The sequence below is a fragment of the Phocoena phocoena genome, chromosome 10 (genome assembly GCF_963924675.1).
Source record: "Phocoena phocoena chromosome 10, mPhoPho1.1, whole genome shotgun sequence".
NCBI classification, from domain to species: Eukaryota; Metazoa; Chordata; class Mammalia; order Artiodactyla; family Phocoenidae; genus Phocoena; species Phocoena phocoena.
In genome coordinates this window covers 30884728-30902264 of record NC_089228.1, presented here as the reverse complement: position 1 = coordinate 30902264, position 17537 = coordinate 30884728, and the positions used below count along the sequence as shown (strand labels likewise).

Sequence of the window (17537 nt, the reverse complement as noted above, 5' to 3'; positions counted from 1 at the left end):
TTGAATTATTTTGTTAATGATTTGCTCCCTTCTGCTTGCTTTGTCTTCTCTTTCTAGACCTGTTCTTTAGATGATGGACAGTTAGGATCAGTCCTCTTACTATTTTTAGCTTCTCTCCTATTTTTGTCTCTTGCCTTTTTGCTTTCTTTCTGCGAGATTTCTGCAGCTTTGTCTTCCAGTCCTTCAATTGAGCTTTTCATCTTCACTATCATTAATTTCATAGAGCCCTTTTTTTTTTTTTTTGGTTCTCTGAATATTACTTTTTAGGAAATGACATTCTTGTTTTGTGGTTGCCATAGCTCCTCTTAACTCTTTGAGGATATTACTGATCTTTCAAAAAAGTTCTCTTCTCTGTGAAGTTCCTTTTGTGACCCTCAAGTCGCCTTGTTCTTGCTTGGTCTCTGTCTTTTATGTCAAGGGCTTTCCTCAGGTGTCTGGTGATCCCTGAGTGTCTGATCATAGCTAAGAGTGGGGCATTAACTAGCTGATTAGAAGTCTGGGTGTGCTTGTCAGTGTGGGGTTCCCTGTGGGGTGAACTGGGTATACCATTGGGGGACCTTGGTGTCAGTGTCTTTACTTCTCTCTCCTTTGGGCTGGTCAGATTCTCTAGAGGAGGATCATGTTATCATTTTCCTGCAGGACACGAGCCTGGCTGCCAATTTGCTGGGAACCAGTGGGAAAAGAGGGCTGGGGGAGAGGACTGTCAGCATTGGCCTATAAACATTTATTCAAGGCCCTGTTTTCTGTAGGGTAGCCTGATGTTCTTCATCCTCAGCTATGCCTGATGTCCCCTAGTCTGTAGACCCTCTGTTTACCCTCCTGCCAGAGTGCGGTCAGGGAAAGCCTTAAAACTACTCAGACAGGAGAAGGGGAACTGGGGATTCAACTCCTTCTGAAATAGACTTCCAACCCATCCTGTCACGTTTACCTTCACCCCCGTTGCCAGAGGTCCCTGGTGCTGTAGTTCTTGAGGTTCTTTGGTGGTACTTGTTTGCTTCTTGGCTTTTCCTACTGCTGGTTTATGATTCAGTTTATTCAGGTCTGCTAAGTCACTGTTTGTCCACCTACTCTCCAAATTTCATGTTTCCTCTGCTGTTCTCTTTCTTTGTGGGTTAATGCCTTTTAAAATTTAAATTTTTATGGGTTTATGCCTTTTTTAATTAATTTACTGACGTTTTAGTAGGGTTTCAGGAGGGAACAAAAATAAATGCATATGTTCAGTCTGCTGTCTTTGCCTGGAAGTCTCCCACCTGAGATTTTATGACCATTTAAACAACTAAAAACTGTTTTGGTCAGTTAATTACCATAACACAGAGAGCTGGTTGTTAGTGTCACTTAGAATAGTGTGCCGTCCTTCATTTGTCATCTCAGAAATCTGAGGGCGATACTGAATAATCGAGGCATGGAACACAGAACTGTTAAAAGCATGGAGTCTGTTACATACCTAATTACCCTGCAGTAGTCGGAAGGTTACTTAGGAACCATAATGTGAGTAAATCAGTTTGTGGGTTTGATGCATGCATAAGTTGTCTGTTTGTGTCAGTGCTGTCTTTCTTGTCTTGAATTGTAAGCCTCTGGGGCCAAGGGAAGCACTTAGCGTGCTGTTGGAGATTTAAAAAATCATGCTTATAGGTATTAAGGTGATCGTTTGTGTTTCATTATCACTGGCAATCAGGGCTAGAACATTATTGTCTTCATGTGCTTTTAAATGCCAAGCGTTTCAGAAAGTTAGATACGCTTGGGCTTGAACTGTGCAGTACTCAATCATGCTATTAATGGTTCCCACCAGTGGATTCTCTATATTAGGGAAAGTTTAATACCCGGGGCATAATTGTATCAAAGGTAGTTTTTGATAATTTTTGAAGATTTAATTAAACAGATATTTACTGACCACCAAATATCTGTTAGGTGCTTATTTGGAGTCATATGTAACATGTTGCATATTGTTAGAAAGAAAAAGAACCTGGTCTAGTTTTTTTTAAAACCTCCTTCATGAATATCTTATTTTATTAAAAAAAATTCAAATCTTTATTTATTGGCTGGGCCGCGTGGGATGCGGGATCTCATTTCCCTGACCAGGGATCGAACCCATGCCCCCTGTAGTGGAAGCGCAGAGTCTTAACCACCGGACCGCCAGTGAATTCCCCTTTCTTTTTGTTCTTAGTATTGTTGATAATGTGAACTATTGGAGGTTCTAGGGGAAAAGTCATATACACACGTGTCATACCACATCCAGTCCCCAACATACACAACAGGCATCCTATTTTTTCAGAAAAGGTGGTGTTATCAAGTTAGCTCATTTTCCATCTTATGGACAATGGTTACTAATTAGTATTAATTTCTGTTTCTTCCAGTGCCCTGGTCATGTTGGGGCTTTGGTTTTTACATGTTTTTAAAGTGATCATTTAGATTCTATATAAGTGACAGGATGGAAGTATTGCATTAGTATGTCATGACCCTACACTGCCCCGCCTTCTGCTGCATATAAAAGCTATATTATCATGTTACAAATCAGCATGTGAATTACTAGATTTTAAAAATGTCGTCTTGAAGCTGAGGGAGTATTAAAGTGAGCTTAGTCAACTAAGCATATTCAACAAAGATAAGGATACATTTGAAATAAACAATAGCCCACCCTTCACTTTTAACATACAGTTTAAGAGCACATGCTCTGGAGGCAGACAGGTCCTCGATTGTACCCAGACCCTCCTCTGGCTTACTGTGTGACCTTGGGCCCTAAGCCTGAATTTCCTCCCCTGTAAAAGGGGGAGCGTAATAGTATCCACTTCAGAGCCCTATCAGGGTTAAATGAGATGATGTATATAAAAGCTTTTGGCATAGTGCCTGCCACGCATAAGTGTTCCTTAAGTATTAGCTAAGACCAAGGCTCATTAATATTATTAATGTGTAGTATGCTTTTATTCATATTCTGTAGATTTATTTCTGGACAATGTTGAAGAGTTCGATTGAGGTAGCTAGACAATTTATTCTTAAGCATTTTTAGTTGTGATTTCCCCCCCATTTTTTCCTTTCATTAATTCATAATGCTTTATGTTGGTGTAATGATGCTAGGATGTAAACCTGTCCAGGGCTGGTGCTGCTTTTGCCAGACCCCCATTTAACAAGGTTTTAGAGTTGAAGGTTTTGGAGTTTGAAGTGAACAAAGGGCTTAGGGCGAAGGGCAGCCACTCACCGGATGAGGAGGAGAAGGTCCAGGTAGGCTTTTCTCGCCACATCTATTTGGGCGCCGGATAGGAAGCCATCATGGAGAAAGTCGCCCGTGTTAGTCATGATGCCATGTAAAGCATAGAGATCACAGAGACGTTTGAGCACCTGCTGAATTGCTGGTTGATTTTCCAGTTTCTCCAGAGCTTCTGTAAAAATCTTCACAGTGACATAGTAGAGGTGTGCCTACAAAGACACAGAGATGCGTTAGCGTCTGATTTCTGCCTCGACAAGTCATCCTGGAAGCTTGGCAAAACTACTGGAATAAGCTTGCTGTGGCCATGTGTTTCCCAGCAGGCTGACAAGCGCTGCCTTTCTACTAGCTCACCGCGTCTGAGCCTTTTTGACAGGGGTGTGTGCACACGTGTGTGTGCACGTGTGTGTGTGTGTGTGTGCTGGTGGCTGGTGGGCTCTGGAACTTGGTCCTTAGTTTCCTCATTTTCCTTGGGCCAGTCAAGAAGGTTTGAAAGCAGAGAGAGAGAATACAGCAGTATTGGAGGCTGACCTGGGGACAGTGGAGGACAGCACTGCTTTTCTCAAGAAAACAGCTACTTATTGTCTGCTGTGTTCAAGGCAGTGGTTGTGTGTGTGTGTGTGTGTGTGTGTGTGTGTGTGTGTATGTGTGTGCCTTGAAGTGAGAGAACAGAGGTTCAAGATGTACATGAAATTTATCCTAGCTAGACTGTAAACTCCTTGAGGTAAGCTACTTAGCCCATATACAACAGTCCGGCTTTGTCGGTGGTTAAAGTAATACTTTGATGCTGGTTGGTAAGTGACCACTGCCTTCAACTGGCGAGAACCCCCTCTGCCAGGCTTCTTCCCAGGGATGCCCCTCCTCCACACAGCCCAGCAACTAAAGGTTTAACGCCACCCGACCCAGCAGGACGCTTTTCCCTTAGGTCTGAAGTCCTTTCTGATTGGTGGGTGCTCCTGCCTTACTGGTTATTAAACCCTTCTCCCTAAGACAAATGCACATTATTTTTATCTGGTAGGATATACGAGTTCTATGGGAGGAGAGAGAAAAGGAGAGCATATATATTAGGTCTTCTCAAATTTTTATGTGTGTACAGGTTACCTGGGGATTTTGTCAAAATGCAGATTTTGGGATAGCTCCCCAGTAATGCCCATACTGCTGGTAGTGACTTGAAGTAGCAAGGCTTAGAGTGTCTCGAGGGATCAAAGGAATTTACCCGAGGGACAAGGAACGAGGGTAATAGTCATTCTTAGGCAGGGGAGAACTGCACGGGCACAGGGCTATACTTTCAGGAGGCTGCAGCAATTTAAGGGTAAGGTGAGGTGATGACAGGGAACTGTGAAAGTCAGGGTAGATGGGCAATTGGGACCCAGGTCGATGAAGGGCTGTGAATGACGTGGTTGGGATTTTATTCTGTGGGGGTCAGGGGGCCACCAGAGTCTTCAACAGGCCAGTGACCTGATGAGGTTTCTCACTTGGAGTGGATCTGCCTTTCCCAGGGAGGCCTCACGTGGGTGCTAACAATACCACTTTGCCACCTAGACCTGGGGTGCTCACAGCCATGCTGGGTTTGCAGCATTGGAATATGGAAAAGGAGAAGATGTGCTCTGCTGTCCCTGCTGCGTCAGACAGCCCTTGGTGTTCAAACTGGACCCAGTTTGGCACAGCTGGAGAGCCTCACTTTTTTCACTTAGGCCCTGTTTCCCTTTTCTAATCTGAGAGCCACATCCTTAAATTCTCAGGGACCTGGGTTTAAGAGTGGAGTGATGAAGAGCTGCCCAAGGGCCTCTGCCTCACAAAGCAGGAGGAGGACCAGAGAGAGGAAGGTGGCCTCTTCCTTTTGGGAAAGGCTGAGCCAAACCTTGGCACCATGCTCTGAACACAATGAACTTTATTTATTAGTGTGTGTGTGTGTCTGTTTCAGTCTTGCTTCCTGCCTAATTTGGGGGTGGGGGTGGGATGTGTAGCATTTGTAGCCTAGGTGGCTCTTCAAGTTGTACAGGTATTAACTCATTTAATCTTCACAATAATCCTACAAGTTAGGTACTATCAGTAGCTCCATTTTGCAGATGAGGCCTCTGAGGCATCGAGAGATTAAGTTCCTTGCCTGCCCAAGCACTGGCTGGTGAGTGGTAGCAGTGAGATCCAAACCGGGGTAGTCTGCCTCTCGGTTAAGTTTGTACTGTTAACCGCTGTGCTGTGTTGCCAAAGCCACCAGAGACTGAGGCGAGATTATAATGGGCTGGGACCAGAATTTAGGCCATGGTCCGATCCTCCTCCTCCACCCCTCTGCCACTGTTCCCCACCCCCCCTCGTGTTGCCGTCACTCTCCCTACACATTTGTGGTTTCCAGATGAGACCCAGTTGGGTACTTGAGGTTTCTGTAGAGTAGATGTCCTCCCAGAGCCCAGAAAGCGCAGATTTCCCTGCGCATTATGACTTTAGAGACTCGGCTTGGGCACCGCCTTCCCAGGAAGCTGCTCATCCTTAAAACTGAGGCTATGCTTACTTTCCCTCTCAGGGTCATTTAATATGAGGTAACCCTGGCAAGCAGTGTCTGGTGCATGGCCGGCCATGGGTTTGGAAAGCAGGCGAATAATGGGCAGATGTGGCTCCTTTTTAGGTGTCTGGTGAGAGCACAGCATTTGCTTACCCTCTTCTATGTTGACCGGACATTTGACACAGCAGGGGGGTGCCTCTGTGATGGCCGGAGCGGAATGGAGGGTGGCAGAGTCAATACCGGCGCCGGCCGATGTGATGGAGGTGGCAGGTCACCAGGTGGCGCTCATGCCCAGCCTGCCTGACCAGCCCTGCCCCGCCCGCCCCATGAGGGAGGCTGCAAAACGCTTCTGGGCTCCCCTGTTCTAGCCTGCTATTTTGGGGGCCTGCTAACTGAGGATTGAAGGGAACACCTTGGTTTTCCAGCTGTAGGTAGGGCCAGAGTCCCAGCTGCCTTAGCTAGAGCTCAGCAGTCATTCCTACCTCCTTCCCACTGCATTGCTCTCTGAAGCCCGTCCCTTTCTCCTACACCCTTAATATCTCTGCATCTACCCGCTTCTCTCCGTGCCCTCTGGCAGATTCATGGTCTGGATCACCCTCAGCGCTTGCCCAGACTGCTGCTGCCTGCTCCGTCCTGGCCTTTAGCCTCCAGTCCATTCCACCCCCTGAAGCCTGTATGATCCTTCTAGAATGAAACTGATCGCTTCGCTCCTCTGATACAGACCCTGCAGAGGCTTCCCACTGCAATGAGAAACAGAAGCCAGACTTCTCACAGTGGAGCAGAAGGTGCCAGGCCTTGCCTATCTTTCCTCCTCCCCTATCCTCCTTCCTGTACTGGTTTGTCTTCTTCCTTTCGGTTCTCCTTGGAAGGATGTACATCTCCTCCCAAGCACCATGCCTTTTCTTGCCTCCTCCTTCTACACCTCCTCATCCCTTTGCTGGGACACCTTCCTGTCCAAAGCCACAGCCTCCACCCCTTGCCTGGTTAAGTTCAGCCCATCCTTGCAGTCCTGGCCTGTACGCCGCTTCTGAGAAGGCTTTCTGACTCCTCAAGGTGGGTAGACTTGCAGCTGCTCTGGGATCTTGTGGCAGCCTGTACTTCCCCGTGACGGTGCTTTCCTGATCGCAGCCGTCTGTGGACACTGTTGAGCCCCCAGTACCCAGCCTGATGGCTGATGTTGAGTGGGCGCTCAAATATTTGCTGACTGACTGTGAATTATGCGCAAACACAAAACGTAGTGGAAATGGAATCAGACATCTAAGGATTGCCTGTGGGGCTGAGGAGAGACTTGACCTGCTTTTCTATCTGGGAGGAAATATTGAACAACCTGAAGCAAATCCAATAACACTGCCTCATTACACTTTTTCCCTAAGAGCTGCCAGTAAGCTTGCTTTGGAGTTAAGTCCTTTAATTAAAATACCCTGGACTAAAGCCTCGAAAGTCAAATGAAGGCAGCCACTGAGCAGGGTTGGGGAATAATGGCAGAGTTCTGATTTTCTCAGCAGGACAACCTGCTGGGGAAACAAAACAGGTCTCTTTCAGCTTTAGCTGATGGGCAGCTCACCTTGGCGGCCTGGAGATGTATGACAGTGGTCTGGTTCCATGCCTCGTGCCTGTCAGCCCCAGATTGCATGAGAGTCTGTAAATGATGCACTGAGTCCTTTATGAGCCTAAAGGCCAAAGAAAAAAGGTTCTGTTTTTGAACAAGTGGGGAAGAGATGGGTGGCATTTGGTCCCAGGCTGCCTGGGGTCCCACAGAAGTAGAAATAATACCAATTTATTGACCATTTGTTTGTGTTACAAACCTAAATACTTGATATACATTATCTCTTTAACCCTTTTAAGAGTAGGCATTCCCAATTTGCAGTGGGGAACACTGAGTGCTAGAGAGGCTAATTAACTGGTCCAGGGTCACGTAGCTAATAAGGAGTGGAGCTGTTCTTAACCTCCCGGCTGTAAAGCCTCAGGGCCCTGGGCCAGGCACCATCCCTTCTTTCTAATGCAGACTCCATCCTGCTACCAGTGTTTTCAGGCCATTCAACTGACTGACTTCCTATGGCTGAGCAAGGAGAGTGGTTTTCCTCTAAAGGCTGGTGAAGCCTGTCAGTCACCCAGTCTGCTCTAAGTTCTACCAAAGGGACCTTAAAAAAAAGAAAAGAGGAGAAAAGAAAACCAATCCTTGTTCTCCAAACCACGAAATTGGTAATTTGCCATTTAGTCAACCTTTATTCTTTTATTTTCTATTCCCTGCCCATCCACTCATGACCCTTGGAATTTGTATGCAAAACAAACTGTTTATTAAGCAATACTTATTTTGCTTTGTCATGGGATAGATAAGCACATGTCACATTGAGTTCTAAGCAAAAAGCAATATACAGCCGTCCCTTGGTATCTCTGGGGGGATTGGTTCCAGGACCACCACAGATACCAAAATCGAGATACTCAAGTCCCGGTATAAAAGTGTAGTATGGTCACCCTCCTTATTCACAGGTTCTGCATCTGGGGATATAGAAGACCAACTTTGATGGCATTTTAATTACCCTGAGCAGCCTTATTTTGCCTGCCCCACTGCTCCAACTGAAATGTTAGTTCTGTGAGACCTGGGCTTTTTTTTTTTTTTTCCCCTACATTGGGTCTTCGTTGCTGCGTGCGGGCTTTCTCTAGTTGCAGCGAGCGGGGGCTACTCTTCGTTGCGGTGTGTGGGCTTCTCATTGCGGGGGCTTCTCTTGTGGAGCACAGGCTCTAGGCTCACGGGCTTCAGTAGTTGCATCATGCAGGCTCAGTAGTTATGGCTTGTGGGCTCTAGAGCGCAGGCTCAGTAGTTGTGGCACACGGGCTTAGTTGCTCCGTGGCATGTGGGATCTTTTGGACCAGGGCTCGAACCCATATCCCCTACATTGGCAGGCAGATTCTTAACCACTGTGCTACCAGGGAAGCCCGAGGCCTGGGATTTTTGTCGGACTGGTTTACTGATAGATCCCTAGTGACTGGAACAGTGCCTGGCAGATTATAGGTACTAAATATTTGTGGTAAAACATAAATGAATGTCCCAAGTTGCTTGTGATCTTGAAATGACTATTAACCATCCCTGAGACCACAGGTTGGGATATAAGACCTCATATTATATAATGAAACTATTTTTTCCAGGATTTTTTGGTGTTTTAGTTGGGGAGGGGCTCAGAAGGTTTCCTTTCTAGGTAGCTAAATCTCTCCACCTTTTCCATGATGGTGTCTTTATTCCCAGCCCCCTGGCATGTTTGGACATTCCTGACATACAGTAAGTGTCTGACGATATTTGCTGGATGACAGAATGGAGGAGTCCTTGGTCTTGTCTGTGTTACCTGGAGCCTACTAGACCCTGGAAATAAACATATACTATCCCTTGTTATAGTCACATTTTTGAAAATTATTTTTAGATTGTGGGATATTTCGAATATGTGAGCACAGTTGTCCCTCTGTATCCACAGTTTCCACATCTTCAGATTCAACCAAGAATCAAATATTTGGGAAAAAAACATTCTAGAAAGTTCCAAAAAGCAAAAATAGAATTTGCTGCACGCTGGCAACTATTTACATATCATTTGCATTGTATTTATACCTATTTACATAATATTTACATTTTATTGGGTATTATAAGTAATCTAGAGATGATTTAAAGTAAATGGGAGGATGTGCATATGCAAATACCTACACATAATATTGCAAATCTGCAAATATCCCATTTTATAGAAGGGACTTGTGCATCCTGGGAGTTTGGTATCTGCAGGGGTCCTGGAACCAATCCCCTGCAGATACAGATGGATGACTGTATTGCTTTATTTATTAGTATTTACGTACCAATACATATGTAGTATTTACATATGGGTACATTCTTTGTAATGCAAACCACAGTGAGAACCTAAAGATTTAAAAAATTCCTTGCACTGGCTAGAGAGGTGATGTCTTCCTATCTTGACCAGGATGAGGAAGTGATAGTGGTCCATGGCTGACAGGTGAATTCTCCTTTCTGCCCCTGGTGGCAGGAGCTGAGAGGACTGAGGAGGTTGGGGAAGGGGGTGGTTTTTGGAAGAGTATCCTAGAATGTCCACCCAGCCAGTCCCAAAGGCCTTAGTGGGAAGGAGCCTGCCCCCAGGTGGGATGGTTGATTTCTAAGCTTGGCTTACCTGGCTGCCACGTGTGCCCAGGCCGTGGTGTAAAGCTCTGGGTGGAGAAAGTCGGCTACATTTTGGGCTGGGCACTTGGCCAGGTCAGGTGCAGTCAGGTATGCAACAGACTGAGGGAGAGACTTCTGTGATGTGGACTCCTGAGCCTGCAGGTAGCTCTTCACCAGAAACCTAGGGGGCAGGGTTACCAGCAGGTGAGAGGGTGGGGAGCCCTGAGGGACAGCCCAGCACCCCTCTCCCAGTGTCATGCACTCTTATGCTCCCCGTGGGAGAACCAGGGCCACCCACTTTCTTTCCCAGGTCCCTACTGATAGCTACTCTTCACTCAAAAGCCGAAATGCATCCCGAGGCTGTAGCTTCTTTCACAGTGAAATGGAGCTGGAGCTGTAGACCGCAGACATTCTCAGACCATGAACATAAATTCTTTTGATACCTGAACAAACAGTCTTTTCTCTTGGTTAAGATCTTATGATTCGGGGGTTTATGATGAATTATACAGTGATGGTGGAAATTAAATTTTCTTAGCTCATAAAAGGATAGATGCAAGATTGCAAGCATGTATAGGAGAACTACAGGTGACTCTTAGCTTCTTCCTTGTGCTAATCCAATGGTTAGCGGCTCTGGGTCAGACAACCCTGGATTCCTCTGCAGCTCCACACAGACCTGTGTGACTTCACTTCCCTCAGCCTCAGTGCCTCCATCTCTAGATGAGGATGGGGTCACCTGAGAGGGGGTTTGGGAAAACTGAATGAGATATTTGCAGAGCACTTGGCACAGTGCGGGGCATAGAGTATCTAATACATGATTTTGTATTCCTTTCGTAATTTGAAGAGAAAAAACAAATGTTGTATGTTTAAAATTTTTTAAAGAAATGTTACATAGCCAATTTGCCAGCAGGTCCTTTCTCCCTGCCTGGAGAAGTATGTGGCCTGTCTACTCACCTGAGATAGACGCAGGTGAAAGGCCTGGTCAGCCACAAGACCCACAGACATAAGAGAGAGAAAGAAACCGCCTGTTGCGGGGAGGGGGAATCAGCCATTCCTCCCTGCCTTTCAGGTTGGAGCCTCCTGGTGCAGACCCTGTGCTGAACCTGGAGATGCTACAGTGAACAAGGCCGGCAGACTCCCTGCCCTCAAGGCCCGTCACACAAAAAGAGACGCAGTGGGGGCGCATCTGAAGGAAGTGTCGTTTTAGCTGAGACCTGAAGATGAGGAGGAGCCTGGCGGTGGAGAGGATTAGGGGGAGGGAAGTGAGTGTGCAGGCCCCGAAGAAGAAACGTGTGGCTGGCAAAGTGAGCAGAGGAGAAGGTTGTGAGAGGATGGAGGGGAGGCAGGGACCATGTCTTAAGGTCCTTGCAGGCCACAGTGTGGACTGTGGCATTTTCCTGTGAGCGGTGGGAAGCCATTGAAGAATTTCAAGCAAGGGAAAGATGTGATCTTCTTTAGGCTTCAAAAAAATCCCCCTGGCTGCCTGTGGAGGAAGGACGGAAGTGGGGCAGGGTGGAAGCAGCCAACCAGTGAGGAGATTGATGTTGTCCCGGTGGAGGGTGTGGCAGCCTGGCTGGGAGCTGCATGAGTCTGGGGAGAAGTGGATGGATTGGAGACATAATGTGGGAGTTGGACAGTCTGCAGACGGTGGTCCCCAAAGTCTGCTCCCTCTGTGGGCATCAGATGGTGCTTCAACCCAGGCAGAAGCTTGGTGGGGTCCCTGAGGGTTGGACAGAGACGTGGGCCTTACCTGGCTGTCTGCAGGTAGAGCACCGTGTTCTCACCCTCGTAGGTGCAGGAGGCTGTCACTCTGGTGACCAGGGAGGGCAGACCGCTCAGCTTCGAGTAGCCATGTCCACCACAGGCCCTGCGGCACAGCTCAGCCCCCTGGACGCAGAAGTCCGACACCAAGGCCTTCATACCTGCACTCAGTGCGTGAAGCTGCAAAAACAGGAAGGGTGTCAGTTGGCCTAAGGGGCCGTTCAGTTACAGCCATGCTTACCACTCATGGAGCGCCCACTCTATGCTGAGAACAGCTCTGTGAGATAAGAACTGTTTCCTCAGCTCACAACTTTATGAATGAGAAGACTGAGACTCGGGTTACGTGACTCACCCAAGGTCATAAAAAGAGGCAGTGTTGCTGTAGGGGCAATAAGAACGAAGGAAAACTGTCTAGACCAGTGTGTCCAGGATCTTGGGAAGAGAGTGCTTCTAGGATTGGTCTCACCATTATCCAGGAGCTGTGGATTTTGCTGGCAGGGAGAGGTTTTGGAGGGCTTGTCTGTGAGGATGCAGGTCCACCATCAGCCCACTGCTCTGGGTTGTAGGAGGGGCTGCCAGGCAGCCAACCTGGTTTGAGTTTTTGGTTCTTGAAAGCCCTTACCCGTCTTTCACACTTTCAAGTCCTTGGGAGGAAGGGTCATGTCCCTTAACCTCTCTGTGCTTCACTTTCCTCATCTGTAAAATGGGTATATACAAATGGTGCCTGCGGTACAGTTGGAAGGATTGCTGAAGTAATGCTTACAAAGCAGAGAGCCTGGACAGACCAAATCTGTATGTAAGTCCACCATCCTTTATCTGAGAATCTTGGGTCCAGATGTGTTTTGGAATCAGATATGTTTTGAATTTTAGAAAGGTAAAGCAGCGCAGTTAAGGTAGATTATATATAATACCCCTAGAGGAGTCCAGGGAGACCCTAGTGATCCAATGTATTAATATTTTCAGCTGCAAAATGTATTCACACTCAGTGGGATAAATCAGCTTAATTCAGGTCAAACTGTGCCACCAAATGAGTTCTAAATGACTTTTGGTTTTCAGAGCTTTCCAGGTTTCAGAGACACACCAGGGGGGACTTCCCTGGTGGCGCAGTGGTTAAGAATCTGCCTGCCAGTACAGGGTACACGGGTTCGATCCCTGGTCTGGGAAGATCCCACATGCCGCAGAGCAGCTAAACCTGTGTGCCACAACTACTGAGCCTGTGCTCTAGAGCCTGCGAGCCACAACTACTGAGCCTGCGTACCACAGCTACTGAAACCCGTGCCTAGAGCCCCTGCTCTGCAACAAGAGAAGAGAGATTGGTTCAAGGTGGTGAAATAGGAGGACATGAGCTCACTTCTTCTTGCGGGAGCACTGGAATCACAACTAATTGCTGAACAGTCATCGACAGGAAGACACTGGAACTCACCAAAAAAGTTCAAGATACCCCACATCCAAAGACAAAGGAGAAGCTGCAATGAGACGATAGAAGGGGCGCAATCACAATAAAATCAAATCCCATAACCGCTGGGTGGGTGAGTCACAAGCTGGAGAATACTTATACCACGGAAGTCCACCCACTGGAGTGAAGGTTCTGAGCCCCACGTCAGGTTTCCCAACCTGGGGGTCTGGCAAAGGACCTGGGAGGAGGAATTCCCAGAGAATCAGACTTTGAAGGCTAGTGGGATTTGATTGCAGGACTTCAACAGGACTGGGGGAAACAGAGCCTCCACTCTTGGAGGGCACACACAAAATAGTGTGCACATCAGGACCCAGGGGAAGGAGCAATGACCCCATAGGAGACTGAACCAGACCTACCTGCTAGTGTTGGAGGGTCTCCTGCAGAGGCGGGGGGTGGCTTGGCTCACTGCGGGGACAAGGACACTGGAAGCAGAAGATCTGGGAAGTACTCCTTGGCATGAACCCTTCCGGAGTTCGCCATTAGCCCCACCAAAGAGCCTGTAGCCTCCAGTGCTGGATCATCTCAGGCCAAGCACCCAACAGGGAGTGAACTCAGCCCCACCCATCAGCAGACAAGCAGATTAAAGTTTTACTGAGCTCTGCCCACCAGAGCAACACCCAGCTCTACCACCACCAGTCCCTCCCATCAAGAAGCTTGCATAAGCCTCTTAGATAGCCTCATCCACCAGAGGGCAGACAGCAGAAGCAAGAAGAACTACAGTCCTGCAGCCTGTGGAATGAAAACCACCTTCAGAGAAAGATAGAGGACTATGTACCAGATGAAGGAACAAGATAAAACCCCAGAAAAACAACTAAATGAAGTGGAGACAGGCAACCTTCCAGAAAAAGAATTCAGAATAATGATAGTGAAGATGATCCAGGACCTCGGAAAAAGAATGGAGGCAAAGATCGAGAAGATGCAAGAAATGTTTAACAAAGACCTAGAAGAATTAAAGAACAAACAAACACAGATGAACAATTCAATAACTGTAGAAATGAAAACTACACTAGAAGGAATCAATAGCAGAATAACCGAGGCAGAAGAACAGATAAGTGACCTGGAAGACAGAATGGTAGAATTCACTGCCACAGAACAGAAAAAAGAAGAAAGAATGAAAAGAAATGAAGACAGCCTAAGAGACCTCTAGGACAACATTAAACACACCACATTCGCATTTTAGGGGTCCCAGAAGGAGAAGAGAGAGAGAAAGGACCAGAGAAAATATTTGAAGAGATTATAGTCGAAAACTTCCCAAACATGGGAAAGGAAATAGCCACCCAAGTCCAGGAAGTGCAGAGTCCCAGGCAGGATAAACCCAAGGAGAAACACGCCAAGACACACAGTAATCAAATTTACAAAAATTAAAGACAAAGAAAAATTATTAAAAGCAACAAGGGAAAAATGACAAATAACATACAAGGGAACTCCCATAAAGTTAAAAGCTGATTTCTCAGCAGAAACCCTACAAGCCAGAAGGGAGTGACACGATATACTTAAAGTGATGAAAGGGAAGAATGTACAACCAAGGTTACTCTACCAGGCAAGGATCTCATTCAGATTTGATAGAGAAATCAAAAGCTTTACAGACAAGCAAAAGCTAAGAGAATTCAGCACCACCAAACCAGCTCTACAACAAATGCTAAAGGAACGTCTCTAAGTGGAAAACACAAAAGAAGAAAAGGACCTACAAAAACAAGCCCAAAACAATTAAGAAAATGGTAATAGGAACATACATATCGATAATTACCTTAAATGTAAATGGATTAAATGTTCCAAACAAAAGGCATAAGCTTGCTGAATAGATACAAAAACAAGACCCATATATATATATATATGCTGTCTACAAGAGACCCACTTCAGACCTAGGGACACATACAGACTGAAAGTGAGAGAATGGAAAAAGGTACTCCATGCAAATGGAAATCAAAAGAAAGCTGGAGTAGCAATACTCATTTCAGATAAAATAGACTTTAAAATAAAGAATGTTACAAGAGACAAGGAAGGACACTACATAATGATCAAGGGATCAATCCAAGAAGGAGATACAACAATTATAAATATATATGCACCCAACATAGGAGGACCTCAATACATAAGGCAACTGCTAACAGCTATAAAAGAGGAAATCGACAGTAACACAATCATAGTGGGGGACTTTAACACCTCACTTACACCAATGGACAGATCATCCAAACAGAAAATTCATAAGGAAACACAAGCTTTAAATGACACAATACACCAGATAAATTTAATTGATATTTATAGGACATTTCATCCAAAAACAACAGATTACACTTTCTTCTCAAGTGTACACGGAACATTCTCCAGGATAGATCACGTCTTGGGTCACACATCAAGCCTCGGTAAGTTTAAGAAAATTGAAATCATATCAAGCATCTTCTCTGACCACAGCACTATGGGATTAGAAATAAATTACAGGGAAAAAACCCCATAAAAAACACAAACACGTGGAAGCTAAACAATACATTACTAAATAACCAAGAGATCACTGAAGAAATCAAAGAGGAAATCAAAAAATACCTAGAGACAAATGACAACAAAAGCACGATGATCCAAAACCTATGGGATGCAGCAAAAGCAGTTCTAAGAGGGAAGTTTATAGCAATACAATCCTACCTCAAGAAACCAGAAAAATCTCAAAATAAACAATCTAACCTTACACCTAAAGGAACTGGAGAAAGAAGAACAAAGAAAACCCAAAATTAGTAGAAGGAAAGAAACATAAAGATAAGAGCAGAAATAAATGAAATAGAAACAAGGAAAACAATAGCAAAGACCAATAAAACTAAAAGCTGGTTCTTTGAGAAGATAAAATTGATAAACCTTTAGCCAGACTCATCAAGAAAAAGAGGGAGAGGACTCAAATCAGTAAAATTAGAAATGAAGAAGGAGAAGTTACAACAGACACCGCAGCACATCAAAAGAGACTACTACAAGCAACTCTATGCCAATAAAATGGACAACCTGGAAGAAATGGACAAATTCCTAGAAGGTATAACCTTCTAAGACTGAACCAGGAAGAAATAGAAAATAACAGACCAATCACAAGTAATGCAATTGAAACTGTGATTAAAAATCTTCCAACAAGCAAAAGTCCAGGACCAGATGGCTTCATAGGTGAATTCTATCAAACATTTAGAGAAGAGCTAACACCCATCTTTCTCAAACTCTTCCAAAAAATTTCAGAGGAAGGAACACTCCGAAACTCATTCTATGAGTCCCCCATCACCCTGATACCAAAACCAAACAAAGATTCTACAAAAAAAGAAAATTAGAGACCAATATCACTGATGAATATAGATGCAAAAATCCTCAACAAAATAGTAGCAAACAGAATCCAACAACACATTAAAAAGATCATACACCGTGATCAAGTGGGATTTATCCCAGGGATGCAAGGATTCTTCAATATACACAAATCAATCAATGTGATACACCATATTAACAAATTGAAGAATAACAACTGTATGATCATCTCAATAGATGCAGAAGAAGCTTTTGACAAAATTCACACCCATTTATGATAAAAACTCTCGAGAAAGTGGGCATAGAGGGAACCTACCTCCACATAATAAAGACCATATATGACAAACCCACAGCAGGAATCATTCTCAGTGGTGAAAAACTGAAAGCATTTCCTTTAAGATCAGGAACAAGACAAGAATGTCCACTCTCGCCACTATTATTCAACATAGTTTTGGAAATTTTAGCCACGGCAATCAGAGAAGAAGAAATAAACGGAATCCAAATTGGAAAAGAAGAAGTAAAACTGGATCACTGTTTGCATATGACATGACACTATACATAGAGAATCCTAAAGATGCCACCAGAAAACTACTAGACCTAATCAATGAATTTGGTAAAGTTGCAGGATACAAAATTAATGCACAGAAATCTCTTGCATTCCTATATACTAAACAATGAAGGATCAGCAAGAGAAATTAAGGAAACAATCCCATTCACCATTGTAACAGAAAGAATAAAATACCTAGGAATAAACCTACCTAAGGAGGTAAAAGACCTGTACTCAGAAAACTATAAGACACTGAGGAAAGAAATCAAAGATGATACAAATAGATGGAGAGATATACCATGTTCTTGGTTTGGAAGAATCAATTTTGTGAAAATGACTATACTACCCAAAGCAATCTACAGATTCAATGCAATCCCTATCAAATTATCAGTGGCATTTTTTACAGAACTAGAACAAAAAATCTTCAAATTTGTATGAAGACACAAAAGACCCCGAATAGCCAAAGCAATCTTGAGGGAAAAAAACGGAGCTGGAGGAATCAGACTCCCTGATTTCATACTATACAACAGAGCTACAGTAATCAAGACAATACAGTACTGACACAAAAACAGAAGTATAGATCAATGGAACAGGATAGAAAGGCCAGCGATAAAACCACACTCCTGTGGTCAGCTAATCTATGAAAAAGGAGGCAAG

The 17537-nt window shown here is 45.0% G+C and overlaps 1 protein-coding gene across 1 annotated transcript in view; it reads right to left on the bottom strand.

The window, feature by feature from the left end:
• Positions 1–17537, bottom strand: part of ACOX2 (acyl-CoA oxidase 2) — a 33515-nt gene that overhangs the window by 6950 nt on the left and 9028 nt on the right. The window contains exons 9-12 of the mRNA XM_065884991.1: positions 11600–11790; positions 9863–10033; positions 7264–7369; positions 3194–3411 (exon numbers count right to left, since the gene is read on the bottom strand). Coding sequence (XP_065741063.1) covers positions 3194–3411; positions 7264–7369; positions 9863–10033; positions 11600–11790 — 686 coding nt within the window. The remainder of the gene's footprint in view (positions 1–3193; positions 3412–7263; positions 7370–9862; positions 10034–11599; positions 11791–17537) is intronic.